This window comes from Lathyrus oleraceus, chromosome 5 (genome assembly GCF_024323335.1).
Source record: "Lathyrus oleraceus cultivar Zhongwan6 chromosome 5, CAAS_Psat_ZW6_1.0, whole genome shotgun sequence".
NCBI classification, from domain to species: Eukaryota; Viridiplantae; Streptophyta; class Magnoliopsida; order Fabales; family Fabaceae; genus Lathyrus; species Lathyrus oleraceus.
The window spans coordinates 158944085-158964682 of record NC_066583.1 but is presented as its reverse complement, the minus strand read 5'-3'; the positions used below and the strand labels follow the sequence as shown (position 1 = coordinate 158964682).

The following is a 20598-nucleotide window of genomic DNA, read 5'->3' as shown; positions in this document are numbered from 1 at the left end:
GGAATCGGGTCAAAAGTTACCCTCTTCCTCTCGTAGTTGGTGCTGGTGTTATTATTGTTGCGAGGTTGGTAAGCCTGTTGTTGTTGACGATGTTGTTGTTGTTGTTGTTGATGTTGTTGATGTTGTTGATGAACTTCTCTGAAAGCAGGTGCTATATGAGCCACCTGGTGTTGGTTGACAGTCGAACGGACTTCTCTCCTCCTCACCGAGGGCCTTCTTTTAATATGAGAGGACACAACATGAGTTTCTCCCTCCTTCTTCCTAGCAAAGCCTCCATACTTCTTTGTTGAGGAACTGTCATCTCGAGATAAACATCCTTCACGGACCCCTGCTTCTAATCTCATCCCCATATTCACCATTTCGGTGAAGTCTGAGGGAGCACTAGCGATCATTCTCTCATAATAGAAAGAGCTCAAAGTCTTCAAGAAGATCTTTGTCATCTCCTTCTCGCCATCTCTAGGCGTATTCCTTGAAGGTCTCCTTATCCTTTTGGGACATTGCCCTCAGCTGGTCCCTATCTGGAGCCATATCCATATTATATTTGTATTGCTTTACAAAGGCCTCGCCTAGATCGTTGAAAGTGCGGATGCTTGCACTCTCCAGCCCCATATACCACTGGAGCGCAACACTTGTCAGGCTATCCTGAAAGTAGTGAATCAGATGTTGGTCATTGTCAGTCTGTGTTGACATCTTGCGAGCATACATCACAAGATGGCTGAGTGGGCATGTATTTCCCTTGTATTTCTCAAAGTCAGATACTTTGAATTTAATAGAGATTTTCACGTTGGGCACCAGGCACAACTCAGCAGCACTCTTCCCAAAGAGGTCATTACCCCTCAAAGTCTTCAGTTCTATACGCAGCTCAAGGAATTGATCTTTCATTTCATCCATCTTCTCATATACGCTCGTGCCCTCAGACGGCTCGGAATGATAAATGGTGTCTTCAACACGGGGAAGGGTGTGCACAACAGGTGGTGGCACAGACAGGATCAGGCTAGATGCCGGCTTAGAAGTGAGAGTAGGAGTAAAACCCTCTAGCATGAAATTAGAAGGCATTCCCCAAGGGAACCCGGCTGGCATAGTCGGGGCGAAGTGGGTTGTTACAACAGGAACAGTTGAAGTAGCTACCTCAGATATGACCGTCCTCGCGGGAGGAGTTGCAGGAGTTGGCGAACCTTGGCTTTGTGCGGCCAAAACTGACTCCGTCATGGCAGTCATCCTAGCAATCTCTTCCTTCAGGTCCCTGTTCTCTTGCTCGAGATGTTCCATTATCTTCGAATAATTTGCTCTGGTATTATACCGGTGCGTTAGCTTGTCTTCAAAATAAATGAAGAGCAAAGAGTTAGACCACTGATCAAGAACTTGGAACAAAACCTACTTATGCATATGATGCATGCAATGTTTGTGCATATGATTCGTTTTTAATCAGAGGAACTTTTTAGAGATCTATTTGCAAATATTTGAAAATATTTAACTTTTAAGACATATATGGAATGCTCATAGCAATAATATTTGGAAACTTTTTACACCAAGGAAGTAATACAGTTTCAGTAACCAAATACAATACAAGAGAAAAAGAGAATGAACATCCTATGGAGCCCTAGAAACAATCGTCCAAAGCCCTCGAGATCGGAAGATAAGTTGCACGAAGCCTGTAACACCCCAATTCTAGCCGCATGTCCTGGCATACCACAACGGAAACATCTCGTTTCACCAAGCCTACACACATTACTCTTGTGACCCAGCTTTCCACACTTGAAACAGATAACATTAGCAGGAGCATCTCCCCCACTTGTTCTTCGACCCGAAATCACTTTCTGTTTCCCTTTCCCAACCGGAGTTTCATATGGCTTACCACGGCTGTGTTGACCCCTTCCTCTCTTCTCAGACAAGATCTTATAGTGTGCATTGTTCTCCTCTTCAAAGATTCTACAACTATCAATCAGATCCGCAAAGACGCAAATCTTTTGATATCCCACAGCTTTCTTAATTTCCGGACGCAATCCATTTTCAAACTTGATGCACTTAGAGAATTCGGCATTGGCTCCATCATAGTGAGGATAGAACTTATCCAATTCAGTGAACTTAGCAGCATACTCCGTGACTGACAAGTTCCCTTGCTTCAACTCGAGGAATTCAATCTCTTTCTTTCCTCGCACATCTTCTGGATAATACTTCCTCAGAAATTCTCTACGAAACACTTCCCAAGTAATCTCCTCGCCCGTAGTTTCCAACCTTAGACGAGTGTCCACCCACCAATCATCGGCTCCACCTGACAGCTTATGAATTCCATAACGGATCTTTTGCACAAGAGTGCAATCCATCACTCTGAAGATTCTTTCAATCTCCTTCAACCAAGCCAAGATTCCTTCAGGATCATACCTACCCATAAAAGTAGGCGGGTTCTCCCTCTGAAACGTCGCCAGACTACGAGACCCCATGTTCTCGTCAGCATTGGGTGGGTTCTGGAACGCCTGAGCCATTGCCTGCATAGCTGCAGCAAGAGCCTCATCATTCCTCCCAACGTTTCTTCCGGCCATCTTACACTTCCGCTCAGAACACAAACAAGGATTAGCAACAAATTAACAACACAAGGTCGTTAAACAACAAAAGACTCAACAACATGGTCGGATGGACCGACCTGCTCTGATACCACTAATGTAACACCCCAATTCTACCCGTCGTAAATTCAATTAAAAATCAGAGTAAACAAATTTCACACAAAATTGAGGCATCACATATATCATTTCATCCACGATTAAACAAATTACACAACACCGCAATTGCGCAAGGATCCACTTAGTCCTTGTTAAATAATAAACAACACTGTATATGGATTCACCTAGTTCATATAGCAGCAATACACAAAACATCGCAACGGAAATCATTTAGATAATTAAGTTGAGTCGTACATTTACACATTCAAAAGAAAACAAGCAAACAAATGCCCATCACAACTATCATATACAATGATATACAAAAGAGCATCATTACTATCAAAATCATGAAAAGCATTCATTAACCCCTGAGTGTTACAATCCTAATCAGAGCAATGACGCCAAAAGTGTGCTACGACTATCCTCCTCTCAACGTGGAGCACCTGCACGTTACCAGTATAAAGGTAACGACCAACAACAAAAGGGTGAGATACTCAAATCATATAATCAAGATAATGATAAGCAATATATAAGTAAATTCTGAAAGTTAGAAATATTGTTACCACATCGCACAATCCTTCACTTGAATGCTTATGTATTTAATCATAAACAAAGTCAATAATCATCCACAACACCAATTTTACATCATAGCATCTCATCATTTTAACATTTCATCAATCCATCATAAAACATTACGATTCATCGCATCATCGCAAAATATCACCGCACATCATAAACCGTCCCATAACAACAATTATCACAAAATGGGAAAATAAACATAACCAACATATGTGACTCAACTATGCAAATGCTATGCGGTACCGACTCGTCGCTTTGCCATCAAGGCCAAGGCTTTATGCCCACTTCGCTTTTGCCAAAAGGCCACGTCGCTATTGCCAAAAGGCCACGTCGCTTATGCAAATGTATGTGACTCCATGATAAATGATACACATACACCAAAATCATCATCGCATCAACATAACTCATCACAATGGCCGAAGCCCACGTCGTTATTGCCATTTAGGCCACGTCGCCATTCACATGCATAAAAGCATTCACACAACATCATCTTCACCAACATTAATACATATGTTTATATATAAAACAAATGAGAATATTCATCACAATCAATTGTTTCATCATACAATCTCTTAGGTAATTCAACTTCATGCTATGTTTATTTACATCGTACAACTACACACTATAGTTAAGTGGTATTCCTCATTAATCAAATAGGCTTCCTACTATATCAATTATTAATCACTTTTCCAAAATAATCTTTTATTAAAATAAGCCCTTATAATGGCCTATAAACATCAATAACATGTATAAAATTTCATAAGCTTCGCAACGCTTCGAACGGGGACCAAAACGGAGTTACGGTTCAAAAGTTATGACTTTTTGAAGTTTACAAAAGAATTCTGTTTTTAACTCAGTTGGCGCCGCGAACTCTCTTTCGCGCCGTGCATTTAGCAGGAAACATAGAAAATGCGTTTTTGACCGTTAAATACCTTCCGGACCTCCGATTTCGATTCCGTAAAAAGTCTCATTCTCAGAATTCAACGGACTACAATATTTTCAATATTACAAAGCCATTTTAACCATAATTTAACTTTTATTTCATCATTCTAAACATCATTCAATCAATTTCCAACACTTCCTAAATTCACAATTTGTGAAATTACTCATACTTTGATTCATCAACACAATAGCATATTTTTCACAACATACATCAACCCCAAACCATCAACAACAACACAACACACAATGTTATTTATCATTCTTCTAAATCTAACCCTAACATTTTATAAAGAATTGATACATGTTCAATAACCACAAACAATCAACATTACATCAAGAACACAAACAATATTTTCAAAGCAAGGAATCCAATCACAACATCAAAACCCAATAATATCCTCTAACAATCATTACCCACATAAAACCCATCATTTTCATAATTATAGGAAATGATAACTCACACCCTTACCTTAGAGATGATGATTGAGTTACTCTATAGTGTTCTAGCAAGCTTGGGTTGATCAAGATGATGCTCTTCTTCTCCAATTTCCTCTTCCTCCTCCAAACCCTAACTTTTCTCTCTTTTCTTCTCTTTTCTCCTCCTTCTCTCTACTTCTTTCTATTTCTCTTCTTTCTATTTCTCTTCTTTCTATTTCTCTTCTATTTATATTCTTTGTTTTAATTAAATAAAAACTATCTAATGGTCTTAATTTTTACACCTCCCTTAATTACTATATACACCACTAGACCCAATAGCTATTATACCACAATTCTTATAATTAAACTCTAATAATATACTAACAAACAATAAAATATTTTACCGAAATAATTATAAATCAAACATTATAAAAATAATAATAATAACACTTAATAAAAATCGGGGCGTTACAACTCTCCCCCACTTAAATATTTTCGTCCTCGAAAATTACCTCATTCGAATAACTCGGGGTAGGAGTCGCGCATCCTGTTCTCCAATTCTCATGTCGTGCTTTCTCCGACTGCATCAATCCAAACAACCTTCACCAAATCAATTTCCTTTCCCCGTAGGGACTTCGTCTCACGACCTTGGATCCTCAAAGGCATCGTCTCAACCGTAAGGTTATCGCGCACTTGAATATCATCCATTTGAATCACATGAGACGGATCCGGAATATACTTCCTAAGTTTAGACACATGGAACACGTCATGCAAATTCGAGAGGTTTGGCGGTAACGCCACTCTATAAGCAACTTTTCCCACTCTACTCGTAATTTGATACGGTCCAATGAAACGAGGAGTCGACTTCTAACCTTTCAATGCTCGTCCTACACCGGTCGTAGGTGTGACTCTTAGAAACACATGATCACCCTCTTGAAATTCTAAATCCTTTCTCCTCTTATCATGATAACTCTTTTGCCTACTTTTAGAAATCTTCATCTTATCCCGAATCATCTTAACCGTCTCGGTAGTTTCTCGAACAATCTCGGGTCCAAGTACCACACTTTCACCAGATTCATGCCAACATAACAGAGTCCTACACCTCCGCCCATACAAAGCTTCGAAAGGCGCCATTCCAATACTTGAATGGTAACTATTATTGTAAGTAAACTCCACCAACGGAAGGTGAGTATCCCATGAACCTCCTTGTTCAAGAATACACGACCTTAACAAATCTTCCAAGGATTGGATAGTCCTCTCCGTTTGACCATCCGTCTGAGGATGATATGCCGAACTCAACCTCAACTTGGAACCTAAAGCTTCTTGCAAACTCTTCCAAAATTCTGAAGTGAACCTCGGATCTCTATCTGAAATAATACAAAGAGGAACACCGTGCAGCTTCACAATAACATTGGTATAAATCTCCGCCAACTTCGACACCGGATAACTTATGTTAATAGGAATAAAGTGAGCCGACTTCGTAAGCCTATCAACAATCACCCAAATAGCATCACATCCTCTAGATGTATTCGGTAAACCCGTCACAAAGTCCATGGAAATGCTATCCCACTTCCACTCAGGAATTTCTAACGGTTGCATCAACCCCGCAGGTTTCTGATGCTCCACCTTTGATTTCTGGCAAGTCAAGCACGCATACACGAACTGGGCTACTTCACGCTTCATTCCCGACCACCAAAATAATCTTTTCAAATCTTGGTACATCTTAGTCGCTCCGAGATGAATACTCAAATTACTCCTATGGCTTTCTTCCAAGATCATCCTTTTTAAATCCACATCATCGGGAACACAAACCCTATCACGAAACATCAACACACCTTGTGCATCCAATTTGAAATCCTCATTCTCAGATTGTCTGAGTCCGATGATCACATCAACAAGTTTCATATCCAACTTCTGAGCCTCTCTAATTCTATCAAGAAAATCATTGTTAATCTTTAACATACCCAAAATCACACTTCTTGGTGTCACCTCGATCACTAAGCTCATATCTCGGAATTTCTCAATCAACTCCAACTCTTTCATCATCAAGGTCGACATATGCAAAGTCTTCCTACTTAGAGCATCGGCCACCACATTCGCTTTTCCCGGATGGTAGTTCAACCCAAAGTCATAATCCTTTAGCAATTCCAGCCATCTCCTTTGTCTCATGTTCAGCTCTTTTTGATCAAACAAATACTTCAAGCTTTTATGGTCACTAAAGACTTCAAATCTAGATCCATAAAGGTAATGTCTCCAAATTTTCAAAACAAACACAACCGCCGCAAGCTCCAAATCATGCGTAGGGTAGTTCTTCTCATGAATCCTCAATTGTCTAGAAGCATAAGCAACCACCTTACCATTATGCATAAGCACACCTCCTAATCCCATCTTCGAAGCATCGCAATAAACCACAAACGGTTCCTCGGGATTTGGCAAAATTAAAATCGGAGCCGTTGTCAACCTTTTCTTCAACTCAAGGAAACTTTCTTCGCATCGGACATCCCACACAAAAGAAGCACCCTTACAAGTTAACTTAGTCAAAGGAAGTGCCAACTTGGAAAAGCCTTCTATAAACCTCCTATAGTAACCTGCCAAGCCTAGGAAACTTCTTATCTTGGTAACTGACGTAGGAGCTTCCCATTGCAACACCGCATCAATCTTCGATGGATCAACCGCAACTCCATCACCGGAAACAACATGACCAAGAAAGCTAACTTCTCTCAACCAAAACTCACACTTAGACAACTTAGCATACAATCTCTTCTCTTTCAACACTTGCAAAACAATACGCAAATGTTCCACATGCTCTTCCTCCGACTTAGAATAAACCAAAATGTCGTCTATGAACACCACCACAAATTGATCCAAATAAGGATGGAAAATGCGATTCATGTACTCCATGAATACTCCCGGCGCATTAGTAACGCCGAAAGGCATCACCGTATACTCGTAGTGTCCATAACGAGTCCTGAAAGCAGTTTTCTAAATGTCCTCATCTTTCATCTTAATTTGATGGTAGCCCGACCTTAGATCAATCTTACTGAAAATCCGAGCACCCACTAAACGATCCATCAAGTCATCGATCCTTGGGAGTGGATACCTATTCTTAATCGTCACCTTATTCAATTGTCTATAATCAATACAAAGTCGCATGCTTCCGTCTTTTTTTTTTCACCAGCAAGACTGGAGCTCCCCAAGGTGATACACTAGGTCTCACAAACTTCCTTTCCAGCAAATCCTCTAGCTGACTCTTCAGTTCAGCCAACTCTGATGCTGACATCCTATACGGCGCCATAGAGATGGGTCTAGTACCAGGTACAAGGTCAATAGTGAACTCAACTTCTCTTTCTGGCGGTGCACTAGGAATCTCATCGGGAAAAACTTCAGGGAAATTGCACAGCACCGGCAAGTCCGCAATTACAGCCTGACTCTCCACAGACAAGCTTGCCATCAACAAGAACACCAACGCGTCTTCTTCTATGAACTCCTTCAATTGTTTCTTGGATAATAATTTTGTTCTTCCCTCTTCTTCGGCAGAAGAAAACCCCAAAGTGTTGTTGTAGCAATTAATATGAACATAGTTGGATTTCAACCAGTCCATACCCAATACTACATCCAACCCGACAAAGCAAACACTTTACCACTCTCTTGTCCCCTCTTTGGCTTCTGACATTTAGCACTCATATGTCCTCCTTCCCCACAGTAAAGCAAACAACATCCTTCTGCTTACAATCACGAGCCGCATGTCCCGGCATACCACAACGGAAACATCTCGTTTCACCAAGCCTACACACATTACTCTTGTGACCCGGCTTTCCATACTTGACACAGATAACATTAGCAGGAGCATCTCCCCCACTTGTTCTTCGACCCGGAATCACTTTCTGTTTCCCTTTCCCAACCGGAGTTTCATATGGCTTACCACGGCTGTGTTGACCCCTTCCTCTCTTCTCAGACAAGATCTTATAGTGTGCATTGTTGTCCTCTTCAAAGATTCTACAACTATCAATCAGATCCGTAAAGACGCGAATATTTTGATATCCCACAGCTTTCTTAATTTTCGGACGCAATCCATTTTCAAACTTGATGCACTTAGAGAATTCGGCATTGGCTCCATCATAGTGAGGATAGAACTTAGCCAATTCAGTGAACTTAGCAGCATACTCCGTGACTGACAAGTTCCCTTCTTTCAACTCGAGGAATTCAATCTCTTTCTTTCCTCGCACATCTTCTGGATAATACTTCCTCAGAAATTCTCAACGAAACACTTCCCAAGTAATCTCCTCGCCCGTAGTTTCCAACCTTAGACGAGTGTCCACCCACCAATCATCGGCTCCACCTGACAGCTTATGAATTCCATAACGGATCTTTTGCACAAGAGTGCAATCCATCACTCTGAAGATTCTTTCAATCTCCTTCAACCAAGCCAAGGCTCCTTCAGGATCATACCTACCCAAAAAAGTAGGCGGGTTCTCCCTCTGAAACGTCGCCAGACTACGAGACCCCACGTTCTCGTCAGCATTGGGTGGGTTCTGGAACGCCTGAGCCATTGCCTGCATAGCTGCAGCAAGAGCCTCATCATTCCTCCCAGCGTTTCTTCCTGCCATCTTACACTTCCGCTCACAACACAAACAAGGATTAGCAACAAATTAACAACACAAGGTCGTTAAACAACAAAAGACTCAACAACGTGGTCGGATGGACCGACCTGCTCTGATACCACTAATGTAACAACCCAATTCTACCCGTCGTAAATTCAAATAAAAATCAGAGTAAACAAATTTCACACAAAATAGAGGCATCACATATATCATTTCATCCACACTTAAACAAATTACACAACACGGCAATTGCGCAAGGATCCACTTAGTCCTTGTTAAATAATAAACAACACTGTATATGGATTCACCTAGTCCATATAGCAGCGATACACAAAACATCGCAACGAAAATCATTTAGATAATTAAGTTGAGTCGTACATTTACACATTCAAAAGAAAACAAGCAAACAAATGCCCATCACAACTATCATATACAATGATATACAAAAGAGCATCGTTACTATCAAAGTCATGAAAAGCGTTCATTAACCCCTGAGTGTTACAATCCTAATCAGAGCAATGACGCCAAAAGTGTGCTACGACTATCCTCCTCTCAACGCGGAGCACCTGCACGTTACCAGTATAAAGGTAACGGCCAACAACAAAAGGGTGAGATACTCAAATCATATAATCAAGATAATGATAAGCAATATATAAGTAAATTCGGAAAGTTAGAAATATTATTACCACATCGCACAATCCTTCACTTGAATGCTTATGTATTTAATCATAAACAAAGTCAATAATCATCCACAACATCAATGTTACATCATAGCATCTCATCATTTTAACATTTCATCAATCCATCATAAAACATTACGATTCATTGCATCATCGCAAAATATCACCGCACATCATAAACCGTCACATAACAACAATTATCACAAAATGCGGAAATAAACATAACCAACATATGTGACTCAACTATGCAAATGCTATGCGGTACCGACTCGTCGCTTTCCCATCAAGGCCAAGGTTTTATGCCCACTTCACTTTTGCCAAAAGGCCACGTCGCTATTGCCAAAAGGCCACGTCGCTTATGCAAATGTATGTGACTCCATGATAAATGATACACATACACCAAAATCATCATCGCATCAACATAACTCATCACAATGGCCGAAGCCCACGTCGTTATTGCCATTTAGGCCACGTCGCCATTCACATGCATAAAAGCATTCACATAACATCATCTTCACCAACATTCATACATATGTTTATATATAAAACAAATGAGAATATTCACCACAATCAATTGTTTCATCATACAATCTCTTAGGTAATTCAACCTCATGCTATGTTTATTTACATCGCACACCTACACACTATAGTTAAGTGGTATTCCTCATTAATCAAATAGGCTTCCTACTATATCAATTATTAATCACTTTTCCAAAATAATCACTTATTAAAATAAGCCCTTATAATGGCCTATAAACATCAACAACATGTAGAAAATTTCATAAGCTTCGCAACGCTTCGAACGGGGACCAAAACGGAGTTACCGTTCAAAAGTTATGACTTTTTGAAGTTTATAAAAGAATTCTGTTTTCAACTCAGTTGGCGCCGCGAACTCTCTTTCGCGCCGCGAATTTAGCAGGAAACATAGAAAATGCGTTTTTGACCGTTAAATACCTTCCGGACCTCCGATTTCGATTCCGTAAAATGTCTCATTCTCAGAATTCAACGGACTACAATATTTTCAATATTACAAAGCCATTCTAACCACAATTTAACTTTTATTTCATCATTCTAAACATCATTCAAGCAATTTTCAACACTTCCTAAATTCACAATTTGTGAAATTACTCATACTTTGATTCATCAACACAATAGCGTATTTTTCACAACATACATCAACCCCAAACCATCAACAACAACACAACACACAATGTTATTTATCATTCTTCTAAACCTAACCCTAACATTTTATAAAGAATTGATACATGTTCAATAATCACAAACAATCAACACTACATCAAGAACACAAACAACATTTTCAAAGCAAGGAATCCAATCACAACACCAAAACCCAACAATATCCTCTAACAACCATTACCCACATAAAACCCATCATTTTCATAATTATAGGAAATGATAACTCACACCCTTACCTTAGAGATGATGATTGAGTTACTCTATAGTGTTCTAGCAAGCTTGGGTTGATCAAGATGATGCTCTTCTTCTCCAATTTCCTCTTCCTCCTCCAAACCCTAACTTTTCTCTCTTTTCTTCTCTTTTCTCCTCCTTCTCTCTACTTCTTTCTATTTCCCTTCTTTCTATTTCTCTTCTTTCTATCTCTCTTCTATTTCTATTCTTTGTTTTAATTAAATAAAAACTATCTAATGGGCTTAATTTTAAACCTCCCTTAATTACTATATACACCACTAGGCCCAATAGCTATTATACCATAATTCTTATAATTAAACTCTAATAATATATTAACACACAATAAAATATTTTCCCGAAATAATTATAAATCAAACATTATAAAAATAATAATAATAACACTTAATAAAAATCGGGGCGTTACAACTCTCCCCCACTTAAATATTTTCGTCCTCGAAAATTACCTCATTCGAATAACTCGGGGTAGGAGTCGCGCATCCTGTTCTCCAATTCCCATGTCGTGCTTTCTCCGATTGCATCAATCCAAACAACCTTCACCAAATCAATTTCCTTTCCCCGTAGGGACTTCGTCTCACGACCTTGGATCCTCAAAGGCATCGTCTCAACCGTAAGGTTATCGCGCACTTGAATATCATCCATTTGAATCACATGAGACGGATCCGGAATATACTTCCTAAGTTTAGACACATGGAACACGTCATGCAAATTCGAGAGGTTTGGCGGTAACGCCACTCTATAAGCAACTTTTCCCACTCTACTCGTAATTTGATACGGTCCAATGAAACGAGGAGTCGACTTCTTAGCTTTCAATGCTCGTCCAACACCGGTCGTAGGTGTGACTCTTAGAAACACATGATCACCCTCTTGAAATTCCAAATCCTTTCTCCTCTTATCATGATAACTCTTTTGCCTACTTTGAGAAATCTTCATCTTATCCCGAATCATCTTAACCGTCTCGGTAGTTTCTCGAACAATCTCGGGTCCAAGTACCACACTTTCACCAGATTCATGCCAACATAACAGAGTCCTACACCTCCGCCCATACAAAGCTTCGAAAGGCGCCATTCCAATACTTGAATGGTAACTATTGTTGTAAGTAAACTCCACCAACGGAAGGTGAGTATCCCATGAACCTCCTTGTTCAAGAATACACGACCTTAACAAATCTTCCAAGGATTGGATAGTCCTCTCCGTTTGACCATCCGTCTGAGGATGATACGCCGAACTCAACCTCAACTTGGAATCTAAAGCTTCTTGCAAACTCTTCCAAAATTCTGAAGTGAACCTCGGATCTCTATTCGAAACAATACAAAGAGGAACACCGTGCAGCTTCACAATAACATTGGTATAAATCTCCGCCAACTTCGACACCGGATAACTTATGTTAATAGGAATAAAGTGAGCCGACTTCGTAAGCCTATCAACAATCACCCAAATAGCATCACATCCTCTAGATGTATTCGGTAAACCCGTCACAAAGTCCATGGAAATTCTTTCCCAGTTCCACTCAGGAATTTCTAACGGTTGCATCAACCCCGCAGGTTTCTGATGCTCCACCTTTGATTTCTGGCAAGTCAAGCACGCATACACGAACTAGGCTACTTCACGCTTCATTCCCGACCACCAAAATAATCTTTTCAAATCTTGGTACATCTTAGTCGCTCCGGGATGAATACTCAAATTACTCCTATGGCTTTCTTCCAAGATCATCCTTTTTAAATCCACATCATCGGGAACATAAATCCTATCACGAAACCTCAACACACCTTGTGCATCCAATTTGAAATCCTCATTCTCAGATTGTCTGAGTCCAATGATCACATCAACAAGTTTCATATCCAACTTCTGATCCTCTCTAATGCTATCAAGAAAATCATTGTTAATCTTTAACATACCCAAAATCACACTTCTTGGTGTCACCTCGATCACTAAGCTCATATCTCGGAATTTCTCAATCAACTCCAACTCTTTCATCATCAAGGTCGACATATGCAAAGTCTTCCTACTTAGAGCATCGGCCACCACATTCGCTTTTCCTGGATGGTAGTTCAACCCAAAGTCATAATCCTTTAGCAATTCCATCCATCTCCTTTGTCTCATGTTCAGCTCTTTTTGATCAAACAAATACTCAAGCTTTTATGGTCACTAAAGACTTCAAATCTAGATCCATAAAGGTAATGTCTCCAAATTTTCAAAACAAACACAACCGCCGCAAGCTCCAAATCATGCGTAGGGTAGTTCTTCTCATGAATCCTCAATTGTCTAGAAGCATAAGCAACCACCTTACCATTCTGCATAAGCACACCTCCTAATCCCATCTTCGAAGCATCGCAATAAACCACAAATGGTTCCTCGGGATTTGGCAAAATCAAAATCGGAGCCGTTGTCAACCTTTTCTTCAACTCAAGGAAACTTTCTTCGCATCGGACATCCCACACAAAAGCAGCACCCTTACAAGTTAACTTAGTCAAAGGAAATGCCAACTTGGAAAAGCCTTCTATAAACCTCCTATAGTAACCTGCCAAGCCTAGGAAACTTCTTATCTCGGTAACTGACGTAGGAGCTTCCCATTGCAACACCGCATCAATCTTCGATGGATCAACCGCAATTCCGTCACCGGAAACAACATGACCAAGAAAGATAACTTCTCTTAACCAAAACTCACACTTAGACAACTTAGCATACAATCTTTTCTCTTTCAACACTTGCAAAACAATACGCAAATGTTCACAATGCTCTTCCTCCGACTTAGAATAAACTAAAATGTCGTCTATGAACACCACCACAAATTGATCCAAATAAGGATGGAAAATGCGATTCATGTACTCCATGAATACTCCCGGCGCATTAGTAACGCCGAAAGGCATCACCGTATACTCGTAGTGTCCATAACGAGTCCTGAAAGCAGTTTTCTGAATGTCCTCATCTTTCACCTTAATTTGATGGTAGCCCGGCCTTAGATCAATCTTACTGAAAATTCGAGCACCCACTAAACGATCCATCAAGTCATCGATCCTTGGGAGTGGATACCTATTCTTAATCGTCACCTTATTCAATTGTCTATAATCAATACAAAGTCGCATGCTTCCGTCTTTTTTTTTCACCAGCAAGACTGGAGCTCCCCAAGGTGATACACTAGGTCTCACAAACTTCCTTTCCAGCAAATCCTCTAGCTGACTCTTCAGTTCAGCCAACTCTGATGCTGACATCCTATACGGCGCCATAGAGATGGGTCTAGTACCAGGTACAAGGTCAATAGTGAACTCAACTTCTCTTTCTGGCGGTGCACTAGGAATCTCATCGGGAAAAACTTCAGGGAAATTGCACAACACCGGCAAGTCCGCAATTACAGCCTGACTCTCCACAGACAAGCTTGCCATCAACAAGAACACCAACGCGTCTTCTTCTATGAACTCCTTCAATTGTTTCTTGGATAACAATTTTGTTCTTCCCTCTTCTTCGGCAGAAGAAAACCTCACGGTGTTGTTGTAGCAATTAATATGAACATAGTTGGATTTCAACCAGTCCATACCCAATACTACATCCAACCCGACAAAGCAAACACTTTACCACTCTCTTGTCCCCTCTTTGGCTTCTGACATTTAGCACTCATATGTCCTCCTTCCCCACAGTTAAAGCAAACAACATCCTTCTGCTTACAATCACGAGCCGCATGTCCCGGCATACCACAACGGAAACATCTCGTTTCACCAAGCCTACACACATTACTCTTGTGACCCGGCTTTCCATACTTGAAACAGATAACATTAGCAGGAGCATCTCCCCCACTTGTTCTTCGACCCGGAATCACTTTCTGTTTCCCTTTCCCAACCGGAGTTTCATATGGCTTACCACGGCTGTGTTGACCCCTTCCTCTCTTCTCAGACAAGATCTTATAGTGTGCATTGTTGTCCTCTTCAAAGATTCTACAACTATCAATCAGATCCGCAAAGACGTGAATCTTTTGATATCCCACAGCTTTCTTAATTTCTGGACGCAATCCATTTTCAAACTTGATGCACTTAGAGAATTCGGCATTGGCTCCATCATAGTGAGGATAGAACTTAGCCAATTCAGTGAACTTAGCAGCATACTCCGTGACTGACAAGTTCCCTTGCTTCAACTCGAGGAATTCAATCTCTTTCTTTCCTCGCACATCTTCTGGATAATACTTCCTCAAAAATTCTCTACGAAACACTTCCCAAGTAATCTCCTCGCCCGCAGTTTCCAACCTTAGACGAGTGTCCACCCACCAATCATCGGCTCCACCTGACAGCTTATGAATTCCATAACGGATCTTTTGCACAAGAGTGCAATCCATCACTCTGAAGATTCTTTCAATCTCCTTCAACCAAGCCAAGGCTCCTTCAGGATCATACCTACCCAGAAAAGTAGGCGGGTTCTCCCTCTGAAACGTCGCCAGACTACGAGACCCCACGTTCTCGTCAGCATTGGGTGGGTTCTGGAACGCCTGAGCCATTGCCTGCATAGCTGCAGCAAGAGCCTCATCATTCCTCCCAGCGTTTCTTTCGGCCATCTTACACTTTCGCTCACAACACAAACAAGGATTAGCAACAAATTAACAACACAAGGTCGTTAAACAACAAAAGACTCAACAACTTGGTCGGATGGACCGACCTGCTCTGATACCACTAATGTAACACCCCAATTCTACCCGTCGTAAATTCAATTAAAAATCAAAGTAAACAAATTTCACACAAAATTGAGGCATCACATATATCATTTCATCCACACTTAAACAAATTACACAACACGGCAAATGCGCAAGGATCCACTTAGTCCTTGTTAAATAATAAACAACACTGTATATGGATTCACCTAGTCCATATAGCAGCAATACACAAAACATCGCAACGGAAATCATTTAGATAATTAAGTTGAGTCGTACATTTACACATTCAAAAGAAAACAACAAAACAAATGCCCATCACAACTATCATATACAATGATATACAAAAGAGCATCGTTACTATCAAAATCATGAAAAGCGTTCATTAATCCCTGAGTGTTACAATCCTAATCAGAGCAATGACGCCAAAAGTGTGCTACGACTATCCTCCTCTCAACGCGGAGCACCTGCATGTTACCAGTATAAAGGTAACGGCCAACAACAAAAGGGTGAGATATTCAAATCATATAATCAAGATAATGATAAGCAATATATAAGTAAATTCGGAAAGTTAGAAATATTGTTACCACAACGCACAATCCTTCACTTGAATGCTTATGTATTTAATCATAAACACAGTCAATAATCATCCACAACATCAATGTTACATCATAGCATCTCATCATTTTAACATTTCACCAATCCATCATAAAACATTACGATTCATCGCATCATCGCAAAATATCACCGCACATCATAAACAGTCACATAACAACAATTATCACAAAATGCAGAAATAAACATAACCAACATATGTGACTCAACTATGCAAATGCTATGCGGTACCGACTCGTCGCTTTGCCATCAAGGCCAAGGTTTTATGCCCACTTCGCTTTTGCCAAAAGGCCACGTCGCTATTGCCAAAAGGCCACGTCGCTTATGCAAATGTATGTGACTCCATGATAAATGATACACATACACCAAAATCATCATCGCATCAACATAACTCATCACAATGGCCGAAGCCCACGTCGCTATTGCCATTTAGGCCACGTCGCCATTCACATGCATAAAAGGATTCACACAACATCATCTTCACCAACATTCATACATATGTTTATATATAAAACAAATGAGAATATTCACCACAATCAATTGTTTCATCATACAATCTCTTAGGTAATTCAACCTCATGCTATGTTTATTTACATCGCACACCTACACACTATAGTTAAGTGGTATTCCTCATTAATCAAATAGGCTTCCTACTATATCAATTATTAATCACTTTTCCAAAATAATCACTTATTAAAATAAGCCCTTATAATGGCCTATAAACATCAACAACATGTAGAAAATTTCATAAGCTTCGCAACACTTCGAACGGGGACCAAAACGGAGTTACGGTTCAAAAGTTATGACTTTTTCAAGTTTACAAAAGAATTATGTTTTCAAATCAGTTGGCGCCGCGAACTCTCTTTCGCGCCGCGAATTTAGCAGGAACCATAGAAAATGAGTTTTTGACCGTTAAATACCTTCCGGACCTCCGATTTCGATTCCGTAAAAAGTCTCATTCTCAGAATTCAACGGACTACAAATATTTTCAATATTACAAAGCCATTCTAACCACAAATTAACTTTTATTTCATCATTATAAACATCATTCAATCAATTTCCAACACTTCCTAAATTCACAATTTGTGAAATTACTCATACTTTGATTCATCAACACAATAGCATATTTTTCACAACATACATCAACCCCAAACCATCAACAACAACACAACACACAATGTTATTTATCATTCTTCTAAACCTAACCCTAACATTTTATAAAGAATTGATACATGTTCAATAATCACAAACAATCAACACTACATCAAGAACACAAACAACATTTTCAAAGCAAGGAATCCAATCACAACACCAAAACCCAACAATATCCTCTAACAACCTTTACCCACATAAAACCCATCATTTTCATAATTATAGGAAATGATAACTCACACCCTTACCTTAGAGATGATGATTGAGTTACTCTATAGTGTTCTAGCAAGCTTGGGTTGATCAAGATGATGCTCTTCTTCTCCAATTTCCTCTTCCTCCTCCAAACCCTAACTTTTCTCTCTTTTCTTCTCTTTTCTCCTCCTTCTCTCTACTTCTTTCTATTTCCCTTCTTTCTATTTCTCTTCTTTCTATTTCTCTTCTATTTCTATTCTTTGTTTTAATAAAATAAAAACTATCTAATGGGCTTAATTTTTACACCTCCCTTAATTACTATATACACCACTAGGCCCAATAGCTATTATACCACAATTCTTATAATTAAACTCTAATAATATATTAACACACAATAAAATATTTTACCGAAATAATTATAAATCAAACATTATAAAAATAATAATAATAACACTTAATAAAAATCGGGGCGTTACAACTCTCCCCCACTTAAATATTTTCGTCCTCAAAAATTACCTCATTTGAATAACTCGGGGTAGGAGTCGCGCATCCTGTTCTCCAATTCCCATGTCGTGCTTTCTCCGACTGCATCAATCCAAACAACCTTCACTAAATCATTTTCCTTTCCCCGTAGGGACTTCGTCTCACGACCTTGGATCCTCAAAGGCATCGTCTCAACCGTAAGGTTATCGCGCACTTGAATATCATCCATTTTAATCACATGAGACGGATCCGGAATATACTTCCTAAGTTTAGACACATGGAACACGTCATGCAAATTCGAGAGGTTTGGCGGTAACGCCACTCTATAAGCAACTTTTCCCACTCTACTCGTAATTTGATACGGTCCAATGAAACGAGGAGTCGACTTCTTAGCTTTCAATGCTCGTCCAACACCGGTCGTAGGTGTGACTCTTAGAAACACATGATCACCCTCTTGAAATTCCAAATCCTTTCTCCTCTTATCATGATAACTCTTTTGCCTACTTTGAGAAATCTTCATCTTATCCTGAATCATCTTAACTGTCTCGGTAGTTTCTCGAACAATCTCGGGTCCAAGTACCACACTTTCACCAGATTCATGCCAACATAGCAGAGTCCTACACCTCCGCCCATACAAAGCTTCGAAAGGCGCCATTCCAATACTTGAATGGTAACTAATGTTGTAAGTAAACTCCACCAACGGAAGGCGAGTATCCCATGAACCTCCTTGTTCAAGAATACACGACCTTAACAAATCTTCCAACGATTGGATAGTCCTCTCCGTTTGACCATCCGTCTGAGGATGATACGCCGAACTCAACCTCAACTTGGAATCTAAAGCTTCTTGCAAACTCTTCCAAAATTCTGAAGTGAACCTCGGATCTCTATTCGAAACAATACAAAGAGGAACACCGTGCAGCTTCACAACAACATTGGTATAAATCTCCGCCAACTTCGACACCGGATAACTTATGTTAATAGGAATAAAGTGAGCCGACTTCGTAAGCCTATCAACAATCACCCAAATAGCATTACATCCTCTAGATGTATTCGGTAAAGCCGTCACAAAGTCCATGGAAATGCTATCCCACTTCCACTCAAGAATTTCTAACGGTTGCATCAACCCCGCAGGTTTCTGATGCTCCACCTTTGATTTCTGGCAAGTCAAGCACGCATACACGAACTAGGCTACTTCACGCTTCATTCCCGACCACCAAAATAATCTTTTCAAATCTTGGTACATCTTAGTCGCTCCGGGATGAATACTCAAATTACTCCTATGGCTTTCTTCCAAGATCATCCTTTTTAAATCCACATTATCGGGAACATAAATCCTATCACGAAACCTCAACACACCTTGTGTATCCAATTTGAAATCCTCATTCTCAGATTGTCTGAGTCCAATGATCACATCAACAAGTTTCATATCCAACTTCTGAGCCTCTCTAATGCTATCAAGAAAATCATTGTTAATCTTTAACATACCCAAAATCACACTTCTTGGTGTCACCTCGATCACTAAGCTCATATCTCGGAATTTCTCAATCAACTCCAACTCTTTCATCATCAAGGTCGACATATGCAAAGTCTTCCTACTTAGAGCATCGGCCACCACATTCGCTTTTCCCGGATGGTAGTTCAACCCAAAGTCATAATCCTTTAGCAATTACAACCATCTCCTTTGTCTCATGTTCAGCTCTTTTTGATCAAACAAATACTTCAAGCTTTTATGGTCACTAAAGACTTCAAATCTAGATCCATAAAGTTAATGTCTCCAAATTTTCAAAACAAACACAACCGCCGCAAGCTCCAAATCATGCGTAGGATAGTTCTTCTCATGAATCCTCAATTGTCTAGAAGCATAAGCAACCCCCTTACCATTCTGCATAAGCACACCTCCTAATCCCATCTTCGAAGCATCGCAATAAACCACAAACGGTTCCTCGGGATTTGGCAAAATCAAAATCGGAGCCGTTGTCAACCTTTTCTTCAACTCAAGGAAACTTTCTTCGCATCGGACATCCCACACAAAAGCAGCACCCTTACAAGTTAACTTAGTCAAAGGAAATGCCAACTTGGAAAAGCCTTCTATAAACCTCCTATAGTAACCTGCCAAGCCTAGGAAACTTCTTATCTCGGTAACTGACGTAGGAGCTTCCCATTGCAACACCGCATCAATCTTCGATGGATCAACCGCAATT

General features: G+C 40.0%; 3 protein-coding genes across 3 annotated transcripts; all 3 read right to left on the bottom strand.

The window, feature by feature from the left end:
* Window positions 1–7731: 7731 nt before the first annotated feature.
* Window positions 7732–8196, bottom strand: LOC127079414 (uncharacterized). The gene has a single exon (XM_051019797.1). It carries the CDS (start codon window positions 8194–8196, stop codon window positions 7732–7734), a length of 465 nt encoding a protein of 154 aa, XP_050875754.1.
* A 79-nt stretch (window positions 8197–8275) lies between these two features.
* LOC127079413 (uncharacterized) lies at window positions 8276–9202 on the bottom strand. The gene is made up of 2 exons (XM_051019795.1): window positions 8898–9202; window positions 8276–8840 (listed from the first exon to the last, which is right to left on the bottom strand). The coding sequence occupies exons 1-2, from the start codon at window positions 9200–9202 to the stop codon at window positions 8276–8278; spliced, it is 870 nt and encodes a 289-aa protein (XP_050875752.1).
* A 5661-nt stretch (window positions 9203–14863) lies between these two features.
* On the bottom strand, window positions 14864–15862 carry LOC127079412 (uncharacterized). Its single transcript, XM_051019794.1, has one exon. The coding sequence runs from the start codon at window positions 15860–15862 to the stop codon at window positions 14864–14866; it is 999 nt and encodes a 332-aa protein (XP_050875751.1).
* Between the last annotated feature and the right edge of the window lie 4736 nt (window positions 15863–20598).